General features: G+C 41.5%; 3 protein-coding genes across 3 annotated transcripts; 2 read left to right on the top strand and 1 right to left on the bottom strand.

Annotated features, from left to right (window-relative positions):
* Positions 1-10: 10 nt before the first annotated feature.
* On the bottom strand, positions 11-18626 carry LOC125885483 (collagen alpha-1(XVI) chain-like). Its single transcript, XM_049571037.1, has 15 exons — positions 18576-18626; positions 15428-15474; positions 3910-3992; positions 3747-3818; positions 3559-3657; positions 1646-1738; positions 1395-1415; positions 1276-1296; positions 1151-1177; positions 1026-1052; positions 876-935; positions 689-724; positions 564-599; positions 258-323; positions 11-161 (listed from the first exon to the last, which is right to left on the bottom strand). The coding sequence occupies exons 3-14, from the start codon at positions 3976-3978 to the stop codon at positions 270-272; spliced, it is 615 nt and encodes a 204-aa protein (XP_049426994.1). The 5' UTR covers positions 3979-3992; positions 15428-15474; positions 18576-18626; the 3' UTR covers positions 11-161; positions 258-269.
* LOC125885482 (salivary glue protein Sgs-3-like) lies at positions 4857-9337 on the top strand. The gene is made up of 4 exons (XM_049571036.1): positions 4857-4891; positions 4987-5051; positions 8298-8360; positions 8488-9337. Exons 2-4 carry the CDS (start codon positions 4995-4997, stop codon positions 9166-9168), a joined length of 801 nt encoding a protein of 266 aa, XP_049426993.1. The 5' UTR covers positions 4857-4891; positions 4987-4994; the 3' UTR covers positions 9169-9337.
* LOC125885484 (uncharacterized) lies at positions 9735-10552 on the top strand. Its single transcript, XM_049571038.1, has 4 exons — positions 9735-9775; positions 9866-9938; positions 10098-10145; positions 10252-10552. Exons 1-4 carry the CDS (start codon positions 9762-9764, stop codon positions 10534-10536), a joined length of 420 nt encoding a protein of 139 aa, XP_049426995.1. The 5' UTR covers positions 9735-9761; the 3' UTR covers positions 10537-10552.
* Positions 18627-20222: the final 1596 nt, after the last annotated feature.

Here is a 20222-nt window from a genome sequence, read left to right as displayed (position 1 = left end):
CTTAAAGTGATTTGTTGAAGACTTTTATTGTGTCACACAGAAATTATGCTTTTACCCAGAAAATGCACAATGACATGAGTGATTTCTTCGAATGTATCACAGGAAATGACACCACAGTCTGCTTCAAAGTTGGTCCATCAAACGTAGTTGTTGGTGTCCTCCTGTGAAAAGTGTGAGATTAGAACATTTGTCAGCAGCAGTTATGACATAGATAATAAGTAATACAACTTAATCAGCATCACTCCATTTACACTCACCTTTTATAGTTGTCAGTAGTCGTCTTCAAAAATGTCTTTGCCTCGAACAAGTTCACCAGGTTTCACCTTGAAAATAGAATTTAAAATTAACCACACAAGCCTGATCTTAAGTTTCCAAATAATGTCCATAATAAATAATAGGTCTATGACTTTCACATTTACTGGTGATTAAATGGCTGCAACAAAAAAGCCTTGAATAAAAGTTGCACGGTAGTGGAAATAGGAAGCAAGAATTGATGACAAATATTGTAGAAAATGGATTTAGACATTTACATGGTGCCATATGCTTACAAATCATGCACTTACAGACTTCATAACCCCAAACTCGATGGATACCTTGTTCTTCAGATGTAAAAAGAGAAATAATGATTAGCATTGAAGACACACCCTTAAAAAATCATATCACGTGCAGTAAACATTGAGGCGATTACCGGCTCCATGGCTTTGTAGATGAGCTTCACATATTGCTGCGATTGAGATGGAGAGAGACAAAAATCTAAATACTGCTGTCTTAAAATTAAGTCAAAGATCAAACCAACAAACTATAAATCCCAAATAAACCAGCCAAAGCCCAAAAAGTTTTTTTTTTAAATATTTTTGACTGAAATCAAAGTATACCCCAGGTCTGCGTCTTCCTCCCCTCCTCTTTTCCTCCGGGCCTTCTTCACCCTCCCGTGGCTGTACATGTTAGTCATTAGCATTCAATAATTAGGATTTATTTTAACTGTGATTAAACTTAATAGTGAAATCGATTCTTCAGTCACTTACCCTCACCATCCGAAACATGGTCTCCCCCTGCAAGATTTTGAGAGTCAGTGCACTGGTAATATTTCACAGGATGGTGTAATTCACAAAATAAAAATGAAATCAAGTCACTAAATCACATTGCTTACCTCCTGCAGGGGCACAGCAGAGGTGCTCTATGGATGAAAGTCACACGATAAGATGAAAATGTTAATATTCAGTGAGGTCTGTCATGTCAGACATACAGTACACTGCGTATGCCTTCTTATCTCACCTGAAACGTCACGCCGTCAACCTGAAAAGGAATTAATAACAAAAGAAAATCTTTTTTGACAGCTGTCCTGGTGAATTTGAATGTGTATAAATTACATTTGGAGATGACAGCAGGCCTACCTTGAACACAGGAGAAAGCTCCTACAAAAAGAAAGAAATAATAATTGTCATGTTTTGTCATGAACCAAAATAATGCTGATGTTTCAGTTCAGTAGTGAAGATTTTAAACCAGCCTTCAAATGCAGGCATCAAATTTTGCAGCAACAGACATAAAAGGAAAAGAAATAGAAGAAGTTTTAGCAAACCCCAACTCCACAAACCCCAACATTTTTTTTCATCAGAGTACAGATATATTGTCATTGTGAACGTACCATTGGTCTCCTGTTGGGCCTCCTGACCCCTGAAGGTCCACTGAGTATCCCAGGAGAAGGGACTCCACGCTCACCAGGCATGAAATCAGGACCCTGTGTGAAGCACAGATAAAGTGCTGTGTAAAGTAAATGTCTAATAAACGGTCAGGTGTCGGTGCAGTATAGTATGTTGTAGTGTGACTTGATAACCACTATTGTACACCGATCAGCCAAAACATTAAAACCACTGGCAGGTGAAGTGAACAACATTGATCATCTTGTTACAATGCAATGTTCTGTTGGGAAACTTTGGGTTCTGACTTTGGTGTGGATGCCACCTGACACGCTCCACCCACTTAAACACCAGTGCAGACCTGGTACCCCCCTCATGACAATGGCACCCCTCAGTAGCAGTGGCCCCCCAGCACGACGGTGTGTTATGCCACACCACAAAAACTGCTCAGGAGTGGCCTAAGGAATGTGACAAATAGCTCAAGGCATCAACCTGGCCTCTGAATTCCCCAAATCCCAATCTGATCAAACATCTGTGGGACATGCTGGTACCCCACCTCACAACCCATGGGACCCAAAAGTTCTGAAGCCAATGCGTTGGTGCCAGACACTACAGGACACCCTCCAAAGGTGTGTTCATGTCTTAACAGATCAGAGCCAAGTCCGGTCCAAGGAGGACCCACTGTGGATCGGGGGTACCTCTGGGGTACCTGCATGTCCCTCCAATATTTGATCAGGTTGGGATCTGGGGTATTTGGAGGCCAGGTCAACGCCTTGAGCTTTTTGTCCCGTTCCTCGGGTCATTTCTAAGCAGTTTTTATGATGTGACATGGTGCATTGTCCTGCTGGGGGGCCACTGCCATCGACAAGTGCCATTGCCATAAGAAGGTTTACTTGGTCTGCAACAGTGTTTGGATGGGTGGAGCACATCAGGTAGGATTTACATGAATGCCAAGACTCAAGGTTTCCCAGCAGAACATTGCATTGTAACAAGATGATCAATGTTATTCACTTCACCCGTCAGTGGTTTTAATGTTTTGGCTGACTGGTGTATATTGTTAATGTTAATGAAATAGCTTGACATTTTGGTTTCTCTTTAGCTTATTGTAACTGAGTCAAAGGTAAAATTCATATAATTCAAGGGGTTTCATGGGGTTTATTCTATATCCTTATCACTATGTAGTGCCTGCATTTTAGTTCCCACTATATTAAAGCTGTAAAGCATGAAAGCAAAATGTATTTATCTACAAGTACTTTTCTAAACAGAAACTACAATACTGGAAGAAGAGAAAACAGGAAGTCTGGTGCTCTCTAAAGTTAAAAGATATACATTTCCAGCCTCCTAGAAATTTTGTTCACGTAAAACTACTCGGAAACTGCAAATAAGTTCTGAGAGAAATGTAATGCTGAGCAAATAATGTTGCTAATTAACGTACCTTGCAAGTCGCAAAAATGTTGACACTTAATATATTAACATTTAAGTGAAATCCTGATCTTTCCCTTTGTCAAGTCAAGGTCCTGCTCTTTGTGCGCTCGCAATTCTCCCCAACCACCTCCAACTGAAGACTGAGCAGTATAGCATTTCGTCACCAGTTAGAAACATTGTCTCTGAGCCTAATCCAAACTGCTGCAGTGACATAATTTAAAAAGCAGTTTAGGAACATAGAAACTTACCTTCTAAGAGACGGGTTTCACATATCAGCACCTGTAAAGTTAACTGGCAACCTTACTTAGGCAACAAGACTGGGAAGTCCCTATGCCTGGCTGTTGCAGCACATAATCTCCCATAAAACTGAAGAGTTCATACTATTGTTTGTGGAATAAAGAAACTAAACTCTCAGACACACAACAAATAAAAGTACAGCTAGTTCAACTTGTCCTTTAATGAGACTCAATAACAATTGAGAGCTTCATGTAAATACTTTTTGAGAAGGTCGCCCATCAGTCCCTTCCACAGGTCTGCGGGGATTTCCTGGTCTTCTAGCTTGCTGGTTTGGGAGCCAAGGGGGCATCTCAAGAAGCTACCCCAAACACGAGAAGATACCACTGATTATCTCCCGCCACCAAGTCACCACTACTACTTAACAACTATACGACTTGAAACACGTACCCATGGGTGGCCAGCGTCCCAGTCAGACCCGTGTTCTTGGGCTTCTGTCACCGGCTTCTTGCTGTCACCCAGCTACACAAACAGGTAATTCAATGAGAAAAACTTCACAGATGGTAAAAACAAATCTGTACCTGTGTGTCTATGCATGTCTATTCCGCATTACCTTAGGGTCTGCATCCAGCTGAGCGGTGACAGCTGACAAAAGTAAAGCTGCAATACACAAGTGCTGCATTGTGTCTGAAGAACCTGCAAGAAAATGTTAGATGTTAGTGCCTTAAAACAAACCAGACATTTCCCAGCAAGTTTTCTGTATAGTACACTCACCTGTGCTGTTTAGGTATATGTTTGGCCCTTTGTACATTGATACTTATAGCAGTCATCGGACATTGAGAAACACCACATATTTCTTCAAACTTAGTCACGCCTAATTATGTGCAAACTGCCATTACCCCACACATTGTTTGTTAATAATTTCTTAGTTGACTATGATCCCTTTTTGTAGCAACAGCGCATGACGATAGCACGTGATGACCGGCAGCGATGATTAATTATTTAAATAGAACTGGAAATAGAAAACCTCTTTAGATTGCTTTAAATGCACCTTCTGTACATACTTCTATGTGTAGAGGCGAGAATAGCAGCAACTAATTTCCAAAAACAAAAGGAGCCAAGAATGCATACTTCACTGGGTGTTGCCTGTTACCTGCCAAAGCCACTAAGTCAGCTGATTTGTAATTTTAAGACCAGGTGTTGGGTGTTTCCATGTGTGATATCTGTTTCCAGATTTGCCAATGTAGAAGGGTGGAGAATAAAGAACCCACATAGCAGTGGTAATAAAAGAGCTCTCTGACTAAAACTGATACTTAGATCTCAATGTCAGGCAAATCCAATGGACTGTGGCACATTCTTTACGATGTGAGCTATTTAATGAACCATACAACCCATGTGTGGTTTCCCTCTCTGATCATTAGCCACACCTCGGCATGTGAAGTGGAAGATTTCCTAACATCTGTAATTTCCCAGCAATGCTGTCTGCTAATGAGATGGCGTCCACTCCTGTAACTGTATATAAGAAAAGCATAACATTCAGAGCAGCACTACAACAACCTCCTAAGACTGTCTGCTGAAGCTGTGAAGATCTGAAGGTGATTATACGAATCTTCTGCTCCTGTCTCTCCTGTGTGAGGTTGGTGGTGATTTTGCTGATACCAATAAGGACTTTATTATTTCTTTTGAACAGGTGTAACCATGCTGAGGGTAGCGCTTGTGCTTGGATGCCTCCTGAGCCTCACTCTGGCTCTTCCTGTAAGTGTAACACACTCAATACCAGTGTTCTGACATCACTTTAAAGGGATAGTTCGGGTTTTTGGACATGAAGTTGTGTGAAATGCTGACCATCTGTAGCTCTGATGTGACGGTGTCACTACTCTCAACGAGCCTCCTGCTCTGAGAAATTGCCCGTAGCTTACCAGAGAAAAAGTAGTTCCGAAGATATATACGGGGGACAAGTAACCAAAAGGTTTTAAGCTACAAGAAAGTATGCATGTGTTTTGTTAGACTATTTCAATAATTTTAAAACATCCCCGCATTATGTCAGACCTTGCTATCAATTGGGACTATTTTCTGGCCAGTATCACTCCGCCGTGCAGGCCTGCAAGACAGCACGCCAACCGAAATCAATTAGACAGTTTATCACCACGCCGTGCAGATGCGCAGGATAGCAATGGCTAATGAAAACTTCATCAGCTGTTTCTAACAGAGAACCAGCAGGCTATTGTTAGTGAGGAAAAAGATATACTAGCCCTATATACAGTACAGGCCAAAAGTTTGGACACACCTTCTCATTCAATGCGTTTTCTTTATTTTCATGACTATTTACATTGTAGATTCTCACTGAAGGCATCAAAACTATGAATGAACACATGTTCATTCATAGTTCATTCACAGGTGTGCCTTATCAGGGTTAATTAGTAGAATTTCTTGCTTTATCAATGGGGTTGGGACCATCAGTTGTGTTGTGCAGAAGTCAGGTTAATACACAGCCGACAGCCCTATTGGACAACTGTTAAAATTCATATTATGGCAAGAACCAATCAGCTAACTAAAGAAAAACGAGTGGCCATCATTACTTTAAGAAATGAAGGTCAGTCAGTCCGGAAAATTGCAAAAACTTTAAATGTGTCCCCAAGTGGAGTCGCAAAAACCATCAAGCGCTACAACGAAACTGGCACACATGAGGACCGACCCAGGAAAGGAAGACCAAGAGTCACCTCTGCTTCTGAGGATAAGTTCATCCGAGTCACCAGCCTCAGAAATCGCAAGTTAACAGCAGCTCAGATCAGAGACCAGATGAATGCCACACAGAGTTCTAGCAGCAGACCCATCTCTAGAACAACTGTTAAGAGGAGACTGTGCGAATCAGGCCTTCATGGTCAAATAGCTGCTAGGAAACCACTGCTAAGGAGAGGCAACAAGCAGAAGAGATTTGTTTGGGCCAAGAAACACAAGGAATGGACATTAGACCTGTGAAAATCTGTGCTTTGGTCTGATGAGTCCAAATTTGAGATCTTTGGTTCCAACCGCCGTGTCTTTGTGAGACGCAGAAAAGGTGAACGGATGGATTCCACATGCCTGGTTCCCACTGTGAAGCATGGAGGAGGAGGTGTGATGGTGTGGGGGTGTTTTGCTGGTGACACTGTTGGGGATTTATTCAAAATTGAAGGCACACTGAACCAGCATGGCTACCACAGCATCCTGCAGCGACATGCCATCCCATCCGGTTTATGCTTAGTTGGACGATCATTTATTTTTCAACAGGACAATGACCCCAAACACACCTCCAGGCTGTGTAAGGGCTATTTGACCAAGAAGGAGAGTGATGGAGTGCTGCGGCAGATGACCTGGCCTCCACAGTCACCGGACCTGAACCCAATCGAGATGGTTTGGGGTGAGCTGGACCGCAGAGTGAAGGCAAAGGGGCCAACAAGTGCTAAACACCTCTGGGAACTCCTTCAAGACTGTTGGAAAACCATTTCAGGTGACTACCTCTTGAAGCTCATGGAGAGAATGCCAAGAGTGTGCAAAGCAGTAATCAGAGCAAAGGGTGGCTATTTTGAAGAAACTAGAATATAAAACATGTTTTCAGTTATTTCACCTTTTTTTGTTAAGTACATAACTCCACATGTGTTCATTCATAGTTTTGATGCCTTCAGTGAGAATCTACAATGTAAATAGTCATGAAAATAAAGAAAACACATTGAATGAGAAGGTGTGTCCAAACTTTTGGCCTGTACTGTATACCTACTACTACAGCGCAAACACCGGCTCAGGCTCATGACACACCCTCGTCAGCTGCTGTAGGTAAACAGAGGAATACCAAAATGGTGCAAACAGCTGTGGGAATAAAAACATCGCCAACTCCCAATTCCATCGGTTTCCTGTTACAGATGTAACCCGTAGGCAACTTTGGCTAACCCACCACCAGAACAAAGCAGAGACTGGTCATAATCACATATGAATTCACATTTCTATGTGATTGATTACTCATGTCATGGATTTAGCAGTTCGCCTAATATAATAAACTAAATGCCGACGGTAAAACGAGGTTGCGTATAATGTACTCTCCACAACACAACAGGCTATTAGTTCAATCAAACATTTTGTTTTACAGACAGTCAGCTACAGACATCGTTATATAGACTGGTATTAGGTAATATATCTCTCTTTGGGCACAGCAGTGCGGAAATTGCATTTTCTCTGTCCGTCGGGATCTGTGGGCAGCTGAAATGAGCCTGACATACGCGCAGTTGCTTCACCCTTGCCGGCTTGGTAACGAGGTTCATCCCAATTGACACGAGCCCAAGTTGCCTACGGGTTACATCTGTAACAGGAAACCGATGGAATTGGGAGCCGGCGATGTTTTTATTCCCACAGCTGGGGAAATCACAAGTTCACACCATTTTGGTATTCCTGTTTACCTACAGCAGCTGACGAGGGTGTGTCGTGAGCCTGAGCCGGTGTTTGCGCTGTAGTAGTAGGTATATATAGGGCTAGTACATCTTTTTCCTCACTAATAATAGCCTGCTGGTTCTCTGTTGGAAACAGCCGATGAAGTTTTCGTTAGCCGTTGCTATCCTGCGCACCTGCACGGCGTGGTGATAAACTGTCTGATTGATTTCTGTTGCCGTGCTGTCTTGCAGGCCTGCACGGCGGAGTGACACTGGCCAGAAAATAGTCCCAATTGATAGCAAGGTCTGACGTAATGCGGGGATGTTTTAAAATTATTGAAATAGTCTAACAAAACACATGCATACTTTTTTGTAGCTTAAAACCTTTTGGTTACGTGTCCCCCGTATATCTTCAGAACTACTTTTTCTCCGGTAAGCTACGGGCCATTTCTCAGAGCAGGAGGCTCGTTGAGAGTAGTGACACCGTCACATGAGAGCTACAGATGGTCAGCATTTCACACAACTTCATGTCTAAAAACCCGAACTATCCCTTTAACTGTGATAGCATAACGCTGGTGATATACAACTTGTGGATTTTCCACAGATGGAGCGCAAACGACTTGCCCGGTCTTACTCTGGTGATAGCTCTGACTCAAATTCCAATGAGGTAAGTGCTTTCTCTATCCTCTACAATTCAACATTCAACACATCTGAATGTCAATAACTGTAAAAATCATTTTTAAAAAAATCCTCTTATGTGTATTTGACAATGAATGTTTCCGATTTTCTTGAAGGTTTACAGGCCATGGTATCCCACCTATCACCAACAGCCTATTGCTCAAAACTGGCTCAACATCTTGAAACTGTGGGCTAGATTCTTCAATCAACGAATTACTACTCCCACTAAAGCACCTACTACTGCTAAACCTACTACAGCTAAACCTACTACTGCCAAACCTACTACTGCTAAACCTACTACAGCTAAACCTACTACTGCCAAACCAACTACTGCTAAACCTACTACAGCTAAACCTACTACTGCTAAACCTACTACTGCCAAACCAACTACTGCTAAACCTACTACTGCTAAACCTACTACTGCCAAACCAACTACTGCTAAACCTACTACAGCTAAACCTACTACTGCTAAACCTACTACTGCCAAACCAACTACTGCTAAACCTACTACAGCTAAACCTACTACTGCTAAACCTACTACTGCTAAACCTACCACTGCTAAACCAACTACTGCTAAACCTACTACTGCCAAACCAACTACTGCTAAACCTACCACTGCTAAACCAACTACTGCTAAACCTACTACTGCCAAACCAACTACTGCTAAACCTACCACTGCTAAACCAACTACTGCTAAACCTACTACTGCCAAACCTACTACTGCCAAACCTACTACTGCCAAGCCAACTACAGCTAAACCTACCACTACGCCTGCTCCACCTACTACTACTAAGTAACATCTGGAATTTACCCAGAGATCAATGAGTGAATGAAAACCAGCACTGAATGACATCGATCTGTTTTATATCCACTTTGTTTCGTGTCAGTTTGTCATGGCAACCATTTTTCACACATCATTGTAGTTCAGTCAAACCTGTGGATAAAAAACACTTCAGTCTCTGTAGTATCTGCCAAATAAACTCCGTGAATGTAAAACGTGCACCAGATGTTTGTTTTTCTTAATGTTCATATGTTTGAGAAGCTTTAATGAGGCTGTGCAGAAAGGTGTATATCACATAAGTTATTAGATATCTATGTTATATTAATGGAGCTTAAAACAGAGCTCTTGCATCACATCAAGTCTCAACACGGTCACAATTTCCCAACAGCTGTGAGTGTCTTACTCTTGTGGCGGCTGTGGTCAGAAGGAGCCACCACATTAACACGTTTCATCAGATAGCATGCCATTAATAGAAATACAAAATCACAGCCCACCTTGACAGCTGATTGGATGGCTGAGGGGTAAAAATGTCTTTAAAAAGTGGACCTGGACTGATAGAGGACCACTGCAAAATTAGACACCCCTCTGTGGCTGCTATTAAAACCCTTAATGTTTGACTCAAGGTAAGATCATTTCCTTGCTCTTGTTGTTTTTTTTGTGTGTGTTAAATTAGTAGCTGAACTCGAGTCCTTTTTGCATTTTTCTCCACAAAGGATCACACCTGTCTCAGCTATGAAACTGCTGGTTCTGATTTTGTGCTTCACAGTATTGTGTTCCTCCACCCCTGTAAGTATCGCAAACCAACAGTGACAACAATCTTAAAATCCATCTCTGAGTCACATGTTCTTTTAATTGCTGTGTGGGTGTTAGTGGTTTTGTTTTAAATACTTAATGTGGTTAATTGAGACCTACCAATTTTTGATGTGCGGTAATTTGTATTTTAAGGTGTCTGAGGAGAGGATACGAGTTAAACGCTCAGATGACAGCGATGAGGTCAGTATATCTGAACGCATGCTCTGACCCACTGCCAAAATAATCACATACCCTCCAGAATGCATCTCTGTATGAATTCATTTCTTCACTGTATTTTTTCCCCCAGATGAATCAGAACTACATGCAGCCTCAGTATCAGTACCAGCAAATTCAGATCCCCATTCCAGTGCCATATCCACGGCCTTTTGCGTTCCCTATACCTGTCATCCCACCTATCCCTCCTGTCATCCCACCTGTCATCCCACCTATCCCTCCTGTCATCCCTCCTGTCATCCCACCTGTCATCCCACCTATCCCTCCTGTCATCCCACCTGTTATCCCACCTCTCGTCCCACCTGTCATCCCACCGATCCCACCTATCCCACCTATCATCCCTCCAATCGGAAAATGACACAGACAACCTGCTGACTGGGGAAACCTGACTTTAGTGTGCATTATGAACATTGTCTTAAAATGTAATAAATGATTATTAAAGCAAAGTGTGAATGAATGAATGACTTCTATGTGTTTTGTTTTTAACTTCAGAAGATTTTTTTCATCCATTAAGAGAACAACTGTGAAGAAAGTCCCAGCTGTTTGAGAATAAAATGTTCAAGTCAGCACATATGATGAGTTTATAGTTGCTGATAAAATAAGAGTGCCACTGAAGTTAAGGTTTTTGGCTCAGAATATGAGAAAAGGATAACGGCCTTTTTACCACCTTTACCAAGAGTGTCTCTTCCTTAGTTTGGTGCTACAGTATTTACATTGAATCATTCAGCATAACGTTTGCCAACCTTTGTTATCTCGATTACAGATAAGTTAATGAAGCTAAGCTCCAGAAGTTAACGTTAGCTTAACTAGAGCCCTTTGGACAACAGATAACAATGATGTACGATCACAAAAGTACAAAACTGGAATAAAATAGGCTAATGAACTCCCAGCAAACAAGGTGACATGTTGAACAACGTAGGTAGGAGCTAACGTTAGGCTAACTTTAGCTAACATTAGCTAGAGATGTTAAAGATAACTTTATATTTCTTTCCAGCAAAGTGACAATATGTTGCCTCAAACACAATGTTGACTTACCTTAGAACAGATATAGACATCACTGTTAATCTTATTCACGTTGAGCTAATGTTGTGGTCTAAGTTACCGCATAACTTTATCCAAAGGCACTTTTCACGGTTGAGATGTGGTTTAAAGTGTAAAAAATACACTTCGTCGTCCAGCCTCTCAGGATACCTTGTGTCGGAGTAACATGTACCCCATGCACACCATTTGACCATTTTTAAACTTCAAATCTCCGAAAAACCTCAAAAAAAACTGAACAAAACTGACTTTCTGTAATGCATTTCAATGAACGTCCAGGCAGAGAATGTCCGAGTGTATGGGAATGGCTATACGCACTGTGATTGGCTCATCGCGTTTGAGGTCGGGACTTAGCCATAGGTCAATTGCTGCCCCTCCACGAAAATAATTGGAGACCGACATTACTGTCTTTGAGAGGCTGTGGTGCGCTAGTTATTTTTAAGCTAGCACAAAGGTGTTAGTAGTATCTTGTGAAACTAGCCAACCTAGACTATCCATTAGTACAAACAATGTAGGCCAACACATTCTCACTCTGACCTATGTGCAAAGTAGCCTGGGTGGGTCTGTTGTTGATGTTCTGGGATGCTGTTTCAGCTTCGGCCTGTTACATGCATTTTACCTTTTCAAAATACACTTCCATTCTCCCAGGAAAGGTACAGTACAGTTTGCATGCAGTCTCTTTCAAAATACATGTACTACGTCGGTACAACACCGCCAGCCGACACCTTTTTTCTTCAACAACAAAAGCACGTTGTTTGGTTTTGAAAAAAAGAACAAGGTTTGGATTTACAATCTTACGAGAAGCGAACACTTGCCTTGGATTGAAAGTTGGTGATTGCTGGACCACCCCTGCCACTCACCCTACTTGGACTTTTCACCCCTACAATCTAAGCTGTTGTCCTGCGACATTTCCCCCTGACGCCATTAGGTGCTGTTACACACTGATGGTACCCAGTTGTGTATCATGGCAGTGTGAAAGGACTAGGCTGACCAAACGTCCTCTTTTGCCTGGACATGTCCACTTTTCACGTCCCGTCCGGGGCGTCCGGGGCGTTTTTATAAACTGATGATAATGTCCGGTTTTCCGTGTGTTTGTGTGTGTGTGTTAGAGTGCGGCAGAGTGCATGTGTTTTATTTTCAGCATTAAATATAGGCGGAGGCAGGTGGCTGGAGGTCCGAGACTTCCAGAGAGGGGAGAGGTAGAAACAAACAGCCAATGTGTGTCTGTGTGTGTTATGTTCAGGTGTTGTCACGTAAATAACGGTGCCCAAACAATAAACAGGACAGACAATAGGATTTTATTTATTTTTACACTACATTTTCACTGAAAGCTGACCGAATCCGACCCGAGCCCGAATACAATTTATAGCTACATTTTTGACCAAACCCAGGCCAACCCGTCGGGTACCATCAGGCTCAGATTGCCACACTCTAGTGTGTGTATGTGTCCCCTATTGGGGCCTATCTGAATTTCTGTCTTTTAGAGATATTATTTTGTAATATAACGGAATTTTCTATCCATACATATAAATTTTAAATATATTAAAATTATAAGGCATCTTTGAGTAAACTGCAAGTATCATTTAAGTAGGCTATGTCGTGGCCGGCCGAGTGTCTTCTTTTTTGGAAATCAAAATATGGTCACCCTAGAAAGGACGGCATTTTTTTGTTGGTATCTGATGCGGAAGTCACTGCCCACATGCTGGTATTCAACAATTTTGGAATGAGACCGGGTTGTGTAGGCATAGCTTGTCCGAAAGAGGCTATATAATGCTCTAAATCTGGGCTAAATTTTGGTGAGAGAACAACTGGCATGGCCATTTTCAAAGGGGTCCCTCTGATGAGTTCTGTGGGTATCCATGTGTCTACCCTGAACTTGAGAAAGCTTGTTCCCAGTAAATGTTTTGTTGGTTACAATTAATGTACTCCTTCTACAGCTGTATATCCGTCTTTATTTGAGAAACAATGAATCACCTAACATGTACAGATACATAACACATTAAATCAGGATTGTTGTGGAACTCAAAATGTTAACTGTACTAGTTTAGTCTACGCACATCAGATGATTAGTAATATTAAATGTACAATAAGAAACCAAATTATAGCAGTATGTGATTCCATAACTGTCCATAATGAAGTAGTTTCCAACTATCTATATACTTCAACAGCATGAAAGAGTTCCTGAAATTCAGTTAGTCAGTTGGTTTTGGTTGCCACCCCAAGATTTTCAGAGGCCCAGTGGTGAGTAAGAAAACACTTATGAGCAAAACAGAGTTATGAGCAAGACTTCACCTTAGAATGGGAAACATACTCTGAGTTAGAAAGACTTTATTTATTTATATTTAGTTATTTGGATACTGTTCACACTTGCAGTTTTGTGCTTTCTTAGATAAGAAGAGACAGTTAAGGGGCAATGACTATTCTTGTGGTACTACCACCTTGTGACGCCCATACTGGGCAAAACATATTACGATTGTGATTCATATACAACAACTTCCTTACTTATTATCAATGACGTGTAGGTTATTGACTATTGACAATTTTAGTTTAGTTGAGTGATTGACCTAGTAGTTGTAGAAAATGATCAAGCAGAATAAGGCATTAATAAGTGCTTTATAATGTCTAATAAAGAGTCAATATGCTACTAAGATGCATGCTGATAAGCAACTAGTCATTGGTGACTATGTGTACCTTAATATACAATGTTTATGAAAATTAAAATGCATAAATTCCTAATTAGGACACTGAGCACCTTTTTTCATTTCGTGATGACTCCTATGGTATGAAAGACTTGTGCCAGGTTGTGAAAGGGGGCATTTTGTAATTGTATGGAACTCTGTGGTGTTTCTTTGTTTTGCAACAGAGTGGTTTACAGCCCATCCCAGGATGGTGTAATTTATCCTTCCACCTTATTCACCATTCCTCAGACCCATAGAGGAATTGTTTTCTTCCTGTTTTCCTCACCACTAGCCACAAGATCAGATGACCCTCTTGGATGCAATACATACTTGATGTCTGGACAGATCTTCAGAAAATTGCCTGGGATGGATCAGTCTTGTCAAAGAATTATTTCCCAAATGTATTATTGCAAGACCGCACATAAGGTGTGATGTTGATGAGAGCCTGTGGCCAAATGCAGTTGACTGGGTTGACTTGCAATGTTGTGTTTCTGTCTGTAGCAATCCTCTACAAATATGTCTAGTGAACATGTATCTTGTATTGCATCACTGGAGATACTTAAAGGGCCAGTGGAGTTAGGGGACTATAATGCAATACCTATGTTTTCTTTAGTGTATTATCATTTGAAAATAAGAATTGTTGTGTTCTCCTTGCCTTAAAATGAGCTGTTTATAGCTACATAGCGAGCTAGACCTCATTTATAGAGGTTACCATGTTGCACTGCCATGCTTCTGCAGCAGCCCAGAATAGGCAAACCAAAAACTGGCTCCAGTAGATCCTTTTAGGGCCGACGTCACAATGACGTCAGTTTGTTCGCTGGAGGCAAAACACGACTTGCCACCACAGGGCTGTAGGCTACACTGGAGTCTTAAAATGTCATCTTGTTGTGTTATTGGGTATTAGAATAGGAGTAATGGCTCAAAACTTATATTTGAACGATACCAGCCACCACTGACCATCAACAAAAACAAAGACAACTATAGTTAAATGCGAGAAGACGAAAGGAGTGGAAGGGGGGGGATCATCAAAAATGTTCCCATGAGCAGCGCACACTTCATATCAGGTTAGGGAACAAGTACTTCTTGTTGTAGGGACAAAAAAAACATCATGTGTATTAAGGGTTATCGTGTCCACCTCACCAGAAACTGGGGGGGATTAAGAGGAATATTTTTAGTTTTTGGCGCATTAGCTAACGTTAACTTTGATAGCAAAACAAACTGGTGGAAACAGTTCAAATGTCGTCTTCCTTTGAAAGACTGGCATAGTAATCAACCACAAAGCCGGCCATGCGACCTTCAGCAATCCTGTCAAGTCATCCATCCACTGAGTGAGAGCATATGGGTCGGCCAGTCCGGTCAGTGTTTACTTATTCAAGTGACACTCGCGGCCCCTGAGAGTGAGTGACCTGACATGGTCTGTAAATTCAGTCTGATGCTCTACACTAAAATGAGAGCCCTGTTGGTCAAAGAAATGGAGCGTTATATTTCTAGATGAATTAACAAATAATTAAGTTAATCACACATTCACTCTACCTGGTGCTCTGCTGCTCCATCTCCCCAGACTCCAAGAGTGTGCTGCTCTGGAAAACCAAATGATACATTCAGACAAAGTTAAGAATTAAGAATAGTACAGTTTGTGCCAGAGTGCACTGCAACATTTGAAAGGAGTTTTTCTGAATGCACCATTTGTGTCATCTTTCTCCATTGTCTAAAGCAAGCCAAAAGAACTTGCTAGCTAGCACTGGCTAATGTCTGTGGACGCGCACGTTTTTGCATCTTTGCATCAGCTGCAGTAGTTAGAAGCCCAGCTGCAATGAGCAGTGCTGGAATTACACCAATGTATAACATGAAACTGAAGGAATTCTAGCCTGGAGAAGTGTCAGCTTGTTGCAGTCTGCAAGTTACTGCTAGACACCACCAAATCCCCCTAAATCTTACACACCTCATCTTTAAGTTTCATGTCATGCACTTGGAGTCACTGAAAGCAAAATGGCAAACGACTAGAAAAAAGTATTTGAAGCATACTGCAGCATTTCTGACTCATTTTGTCCAGGCTGTTCTCATACACTGTTTGTATGTATAAAAAACAGTTATGCACCAGAATTCATATACCACCCACATAATCATTATAATAATCACGAGCTAGTTATTATAACCAGCTTGTGAAAGCTGCAATCACCTAACCAATGCACTGATGGGAGTAACAAAGGAAGTAGGAAGCAGCAAAAGTCTGCCTAAGGTGGTAGGTCGGGATGGTGGATGGGTCAAACAAACACAGGACTTTACTCCAGGAGACTGATGTTGGTGTTGCGTGTGAAAACAAGTAAACTTTGTCTTATTTTAAGGTATGTCGTCACCGTATTTCTCTTCCTAAACTTAACCCACATAATTTTAGTTTTCAAAACCTGACCTACGTAAATTTACGTTAAGTATGTCACATGATGATGCCCAACAGTTTTTCTTTTCCTAACCCTAGCCTACGTAACTTTACTTGCCTAAACCTAACCCACCTACCTTTCCTTTTTGTCCTAACCTAGCAAACTTTACTTGCCTAAACCTGACTTACGTAACTTGACGTTAAGTATGTCACATGATGATGCCCAACAGTATTTTTTTTCCCTAGTATCCAGGTAATTTTACATTAAGTACCTAACGTGTCAACAATGTCCATGTTTCTTTTCCTAAACCTAACCTACCTAACTTTACTCTCCCTTCTAACATACCTAACTTTACTTGCCTTAACCTAACCTACGAAACTTTTTGTTTGTAACATTAAAACGCCCCAACTATTATTCTATTCCTAAATCGAACCTACATAATTTTGTATTATGTTTGTAACTTTATGTTAAGTATGTAATGTGAAGAAACTATTTTTCTTTTATTTGCATTATTGTAAGATATAATATGAACCGCTGTATGAGGACACATTGTTCTGTAACATTAACTGTAAGACAGCACAATCCATGCAATAAATAACTGTAGTATTTTTAATGTGATGGAATCTTCATGCAAAATACACTGAACAAAAATATAAACGCACCACTTTTGTTTTTGCTCCCATTTTTCATGAGCTGAACTCAAAGATCTAAAACATTTTCTATCCACAATAAAGACTATTTCCTCACAAATATTGTTCACAAATCTGTCTAAATCTGTGTTAGTGAGCACTTCTCCTTTGCCGAGATAATCCATCCCACCTCACAGGTGTGGCATATCAAGATGCTGATTAGACAGCATGAATATTGCACAGGTGTGCCTTAGGCTGGCTACAATAAAAGGTCACTCTGAAATGTGCAGTTTTGCTTTATTGGGGGGGGGGGGGGGGTGTGTCAGAAAACCAGTCAGTATCTGGTGTGACCACCAGGCGCATCTCCTTCTGTGCATTCAAAATGCCATCAATAAAATGCACCTGTGTTCGTTGTCCATAACATACGCCTGCCCATACCATAACCCCACCGCCACCATGGGCCACTCGATCCACAGCGTTGACATCAGCAAACCACCCCCCCACACGACGCCACAGATGCTGTCTGCCATCTGCCCTGAACAGTGAAAACTGGGATTCATCCATGAAGAGAACACCTCTCCAACGTGCCAGACGCCATCGAATGTGAGCATTTGCCCACTGTTGGTTACGATAACGAACTGCAGTCAGGTCGAGACCCGATGAGGACGACGAGCATGCAGATGAGCTTCCCTGAGACGGTTTCTGACAATTTGTGCAGAAATTCTTTGGTTATGCAAACCGATTGTTGCAGCAGCTGTCCGGGTGGCTGGTCTCAGACGATCTTGGAGGTGAACATGATGGATGTGGAGATCCTGGGCTGGTGTGGTTGTACATGGTCTGCAGTTGTGAGGCCGGTTGGATGTACTGCCAAACTGTCTGAAACGCCTTTGGAGACGGCTTATGGTAGAGAAATGAACATTCAATTCGCAGGCAACAGCTCTGGTGGACATTCCTGCAATCAGCATGCCAATTGCACGCTCCCTCAAAACTTGCGACATCTGTGGCATTGTGCGGTGTGATAAAACTGCACATTTCAGAGTGGCCTTTTACTGTGTCCAGCCTAAGGCACACCTGTGCAATATTCATGCTGTCTAATCAGCATCTTGATATGCCACACCTGTGAGGTGGGATGGATTATCTCGGCAAAGGAGAAGTGCTCACTAACACAGATTTAGACAGATTTGTGAACAATATTTGTGAGGAAATAGTCTTTATTGTGGATAGAAAATGTTTTAGATCTTTGAGTTCAGCTCATGAAAAATGGGAGCAAAAACAAAAGTGGTGCGTTTATATTTTTGTTCAGTGTAAATAAATAAAAGATACATTTTCAAAGACAGCAGTGTTATTTATTGCACTGACCCTGAGATTTGCGTCTAGTATTTTGGTTGCACTGGTGCATTAGACTTGTGTGCTTATTAAAAGAACTGAAGAAAAAAAAAGCCCACACTGGAAACAAATACCACATTACATACAACTCAGGTGTGGTTTTTAATCCCTGATCATTAATCAAGCGGGAAGTCCAACAATATTCTTGATGGTCACTGACTGCCTTAGACACATCCTGAACATCAGGTGGCCTGATAAGATCTCAAATGCCCGCCTGTGGGAGAAAACATATCAGAATCCCATTAGCCAGGATGTGAAGAAGAGAAAGTGGGGGTGGATTGGACACACCTTACGCAAACCAGCCGATACCATCACAAGACAAGCACTGGACTGGAATCCACAGGGTAAGAGGAAAGTGGGGAGACCAAAACAGACCTGGAGAAGACACAATACACAATAAAATCTAAAATGTAATAAGTAAATGAAAACCAGTATTGCACGTCATAGGTTTCATTCTAATTGAATCTAACATGTGGATCAAAGACAATTTAATAAATACACTTCAAAATGGAAAACAAGGAAGAAAAATGTTGGGTTTTCTTCAAATTCAAATGTAAGAAACATTAATGGAGATGTGTAGAAAGATGTGTATCTGTATTCTTAGGTAGGCAGGTAAGGTAGGTAGATAGGTGGATAGATAAGCCCCTTTTACACTGCAGATTTTCCGTGAATGTTGGGGCGTTTTGCCGGCAAGCTGCGAGCGTTTAGACACACAGAGCTGGATTGGCGAGTTGATCCGAGGTGCCCAGTCTTCCGCCTCGTAGGGTAGACATATTGGCGGAACCCTTTTAGTTTAAACAGACCTAGGCCGCCTTCCGCCACGGGAGGGGCTGTTGAAGACTTGTGGGAGGAGCTGCTGATGACGCCGCACGTGCGAGCCACTGGCAGTGGATAAACAGGAAACAGCTGATAGCAGGAATGAGCAGCTAGTAGCAAGAGGGAACAGACACTGTAAAGATGAGCAGCTGGGGAGACAAAGAATTGCGCACCCTCCTTGTCCTCGCAAATGAAGAGGCCATTAACCGTCAGATGACGGGGACGGTGAAAAACAGGCCGACTTACAAGAGAACCGAGAGAGTACTGTTTACGCCAAACGCTAAGCTACACGTTTTGTTACTTGCTCATGCCCCCCCATTGCCCTGAAAAAGGTGCATTCTGTGTTAACACAAGTAGGTAGGTGGCATTTTGCTGCACTCCCTGATTTTGTTTTTATAGTGCCAATGCTGAAAAAAGACTGATTGGGCTTTCCTACAAATTTGCACAACTCCTATCTAAAAAGGGCTAGAAGTAGATAGATAGATAGATAGATAGATAGATAGATCATTTCAACACCTTCAGTGTTTCCAAACACCTGAGTGTCTGTCTGAGCCTTGTGAGGACTGTGGTCAGAATGAGCCACCACTGTTTCATCATATTGTATTTGTACAGCACACACTGTATCTCAGGTTGCCACTTAGTCTGTGAATCAATATATCAGATGTCAGCTTGGCATTTTTACTTGTCATTAATATTATGAGTGCAGTTTTAAAAATGACAAAAGTTTAAAAAGTGATGATCATTACGTACTATAAATTCATGTTGTTGTTTTCTGGCAACTTTATATTTATTGACCATTTCTGGCAAGAGAAGGTGATGACATAGGCAAGATTATACTTGTGCATGAAAAGGGTAATTGACATTCCAGTCTGAAAGATATGGCCTGATTATGGAGGATTTTCCTTGGAAAAAACAATCAAGTAAAGTAAAGTAAATCCCCCTGAATCATCACGAATTAATAAAATTAAAAAACAAACGAAAAACAAAACTTTTCCTAAATTTGAAAAGCTGAAGGAAAATACACATTTGCAGTCTTTTGTTTTCAGGAAGGACATTTTGCTGGGTGCAGCTGTGACAAGGTTTTACTCTGTCTGCTGCACAGCATCAAACCACGACAGG

This window comes from Epinephelus fuscoguttatus, linkage group LG3 (genome assembly GCF_011397635.1).
Source record: "Epinephelus fuscoguttatus linkage group LG3, E.fuscoguttatus.final_Chr_v1".
NCBI classification, from domain to species: domain Eukaryota; kingdom Metazoa; phylum Chordata; class Actinopteri; order Perciformes; family Serranidae; genus Epinephelus; species Epinephelus fuscoguttatus.
The sequence above is the reverse complement of the archived record's forward strand: the minus strand, read 5'-3'. Positions and strand labels throughout refer to the sequence as shown.

Coding starts and splice junctions, on each gene's coding strand:
- LOC125885483 (XM_049571037.1), bottom strand. CDS start 3,978: ATGCAGCACTTGTGTATTGCAGCTTTACTTTTGTCAGCTGTCACCGCT. Junction 3,819..3,909: donor AGCTGGATGCAGACCCTAAG/GTAATGCGGAAT, acceptor CTGTTTGTGTAG/CTGGGTGACAGCAAGAAGCC. Junction 3,658..3,746: donor GGGACGCTGGCCACCCATGG/GTACGTGTTTCA, acceptor TGTTTGGGGTAG/CTTCTTGAGATGCCCCCTTG.
- LOC125885482 (XM_049571036.1), top strand. CDS start 4,995: ATGCTGAGGGTAGCGCTTGTGCTTGGATGCCTCCTGAGCCTCACTCTG. Junction 5,052..8,297: donor GCCTCACTCTGGCTCTTCCT/GTAAGTGTAACA, acceptor GATTTTCCACAG/ATGGAGCGCAAACGACTTGC. Junction 8,361..8,487: donor CTGACTCAAATTCCAATGAG/GTAAGTGCTTTC, acceptor ATTTTCTTGAAG/GTTTACAGGCCATGGTATCC.
- LOC125885484 (XM_049571038.1), top strand. Junction 9,939..10,097: donor TATTGTGTTCCTCCACCCCT/GTAAGTATCGCA, acceptor TTGTATTTTAAG/GTGTCTGAGGAGAGGATACG. Junction 10,146..10,251: donor GCTCAGATGACAGCGATGAG/GTCAGTATATCT, acceptor TTTTTCCCCCAG/ATGAATCAGAACTACATGCA.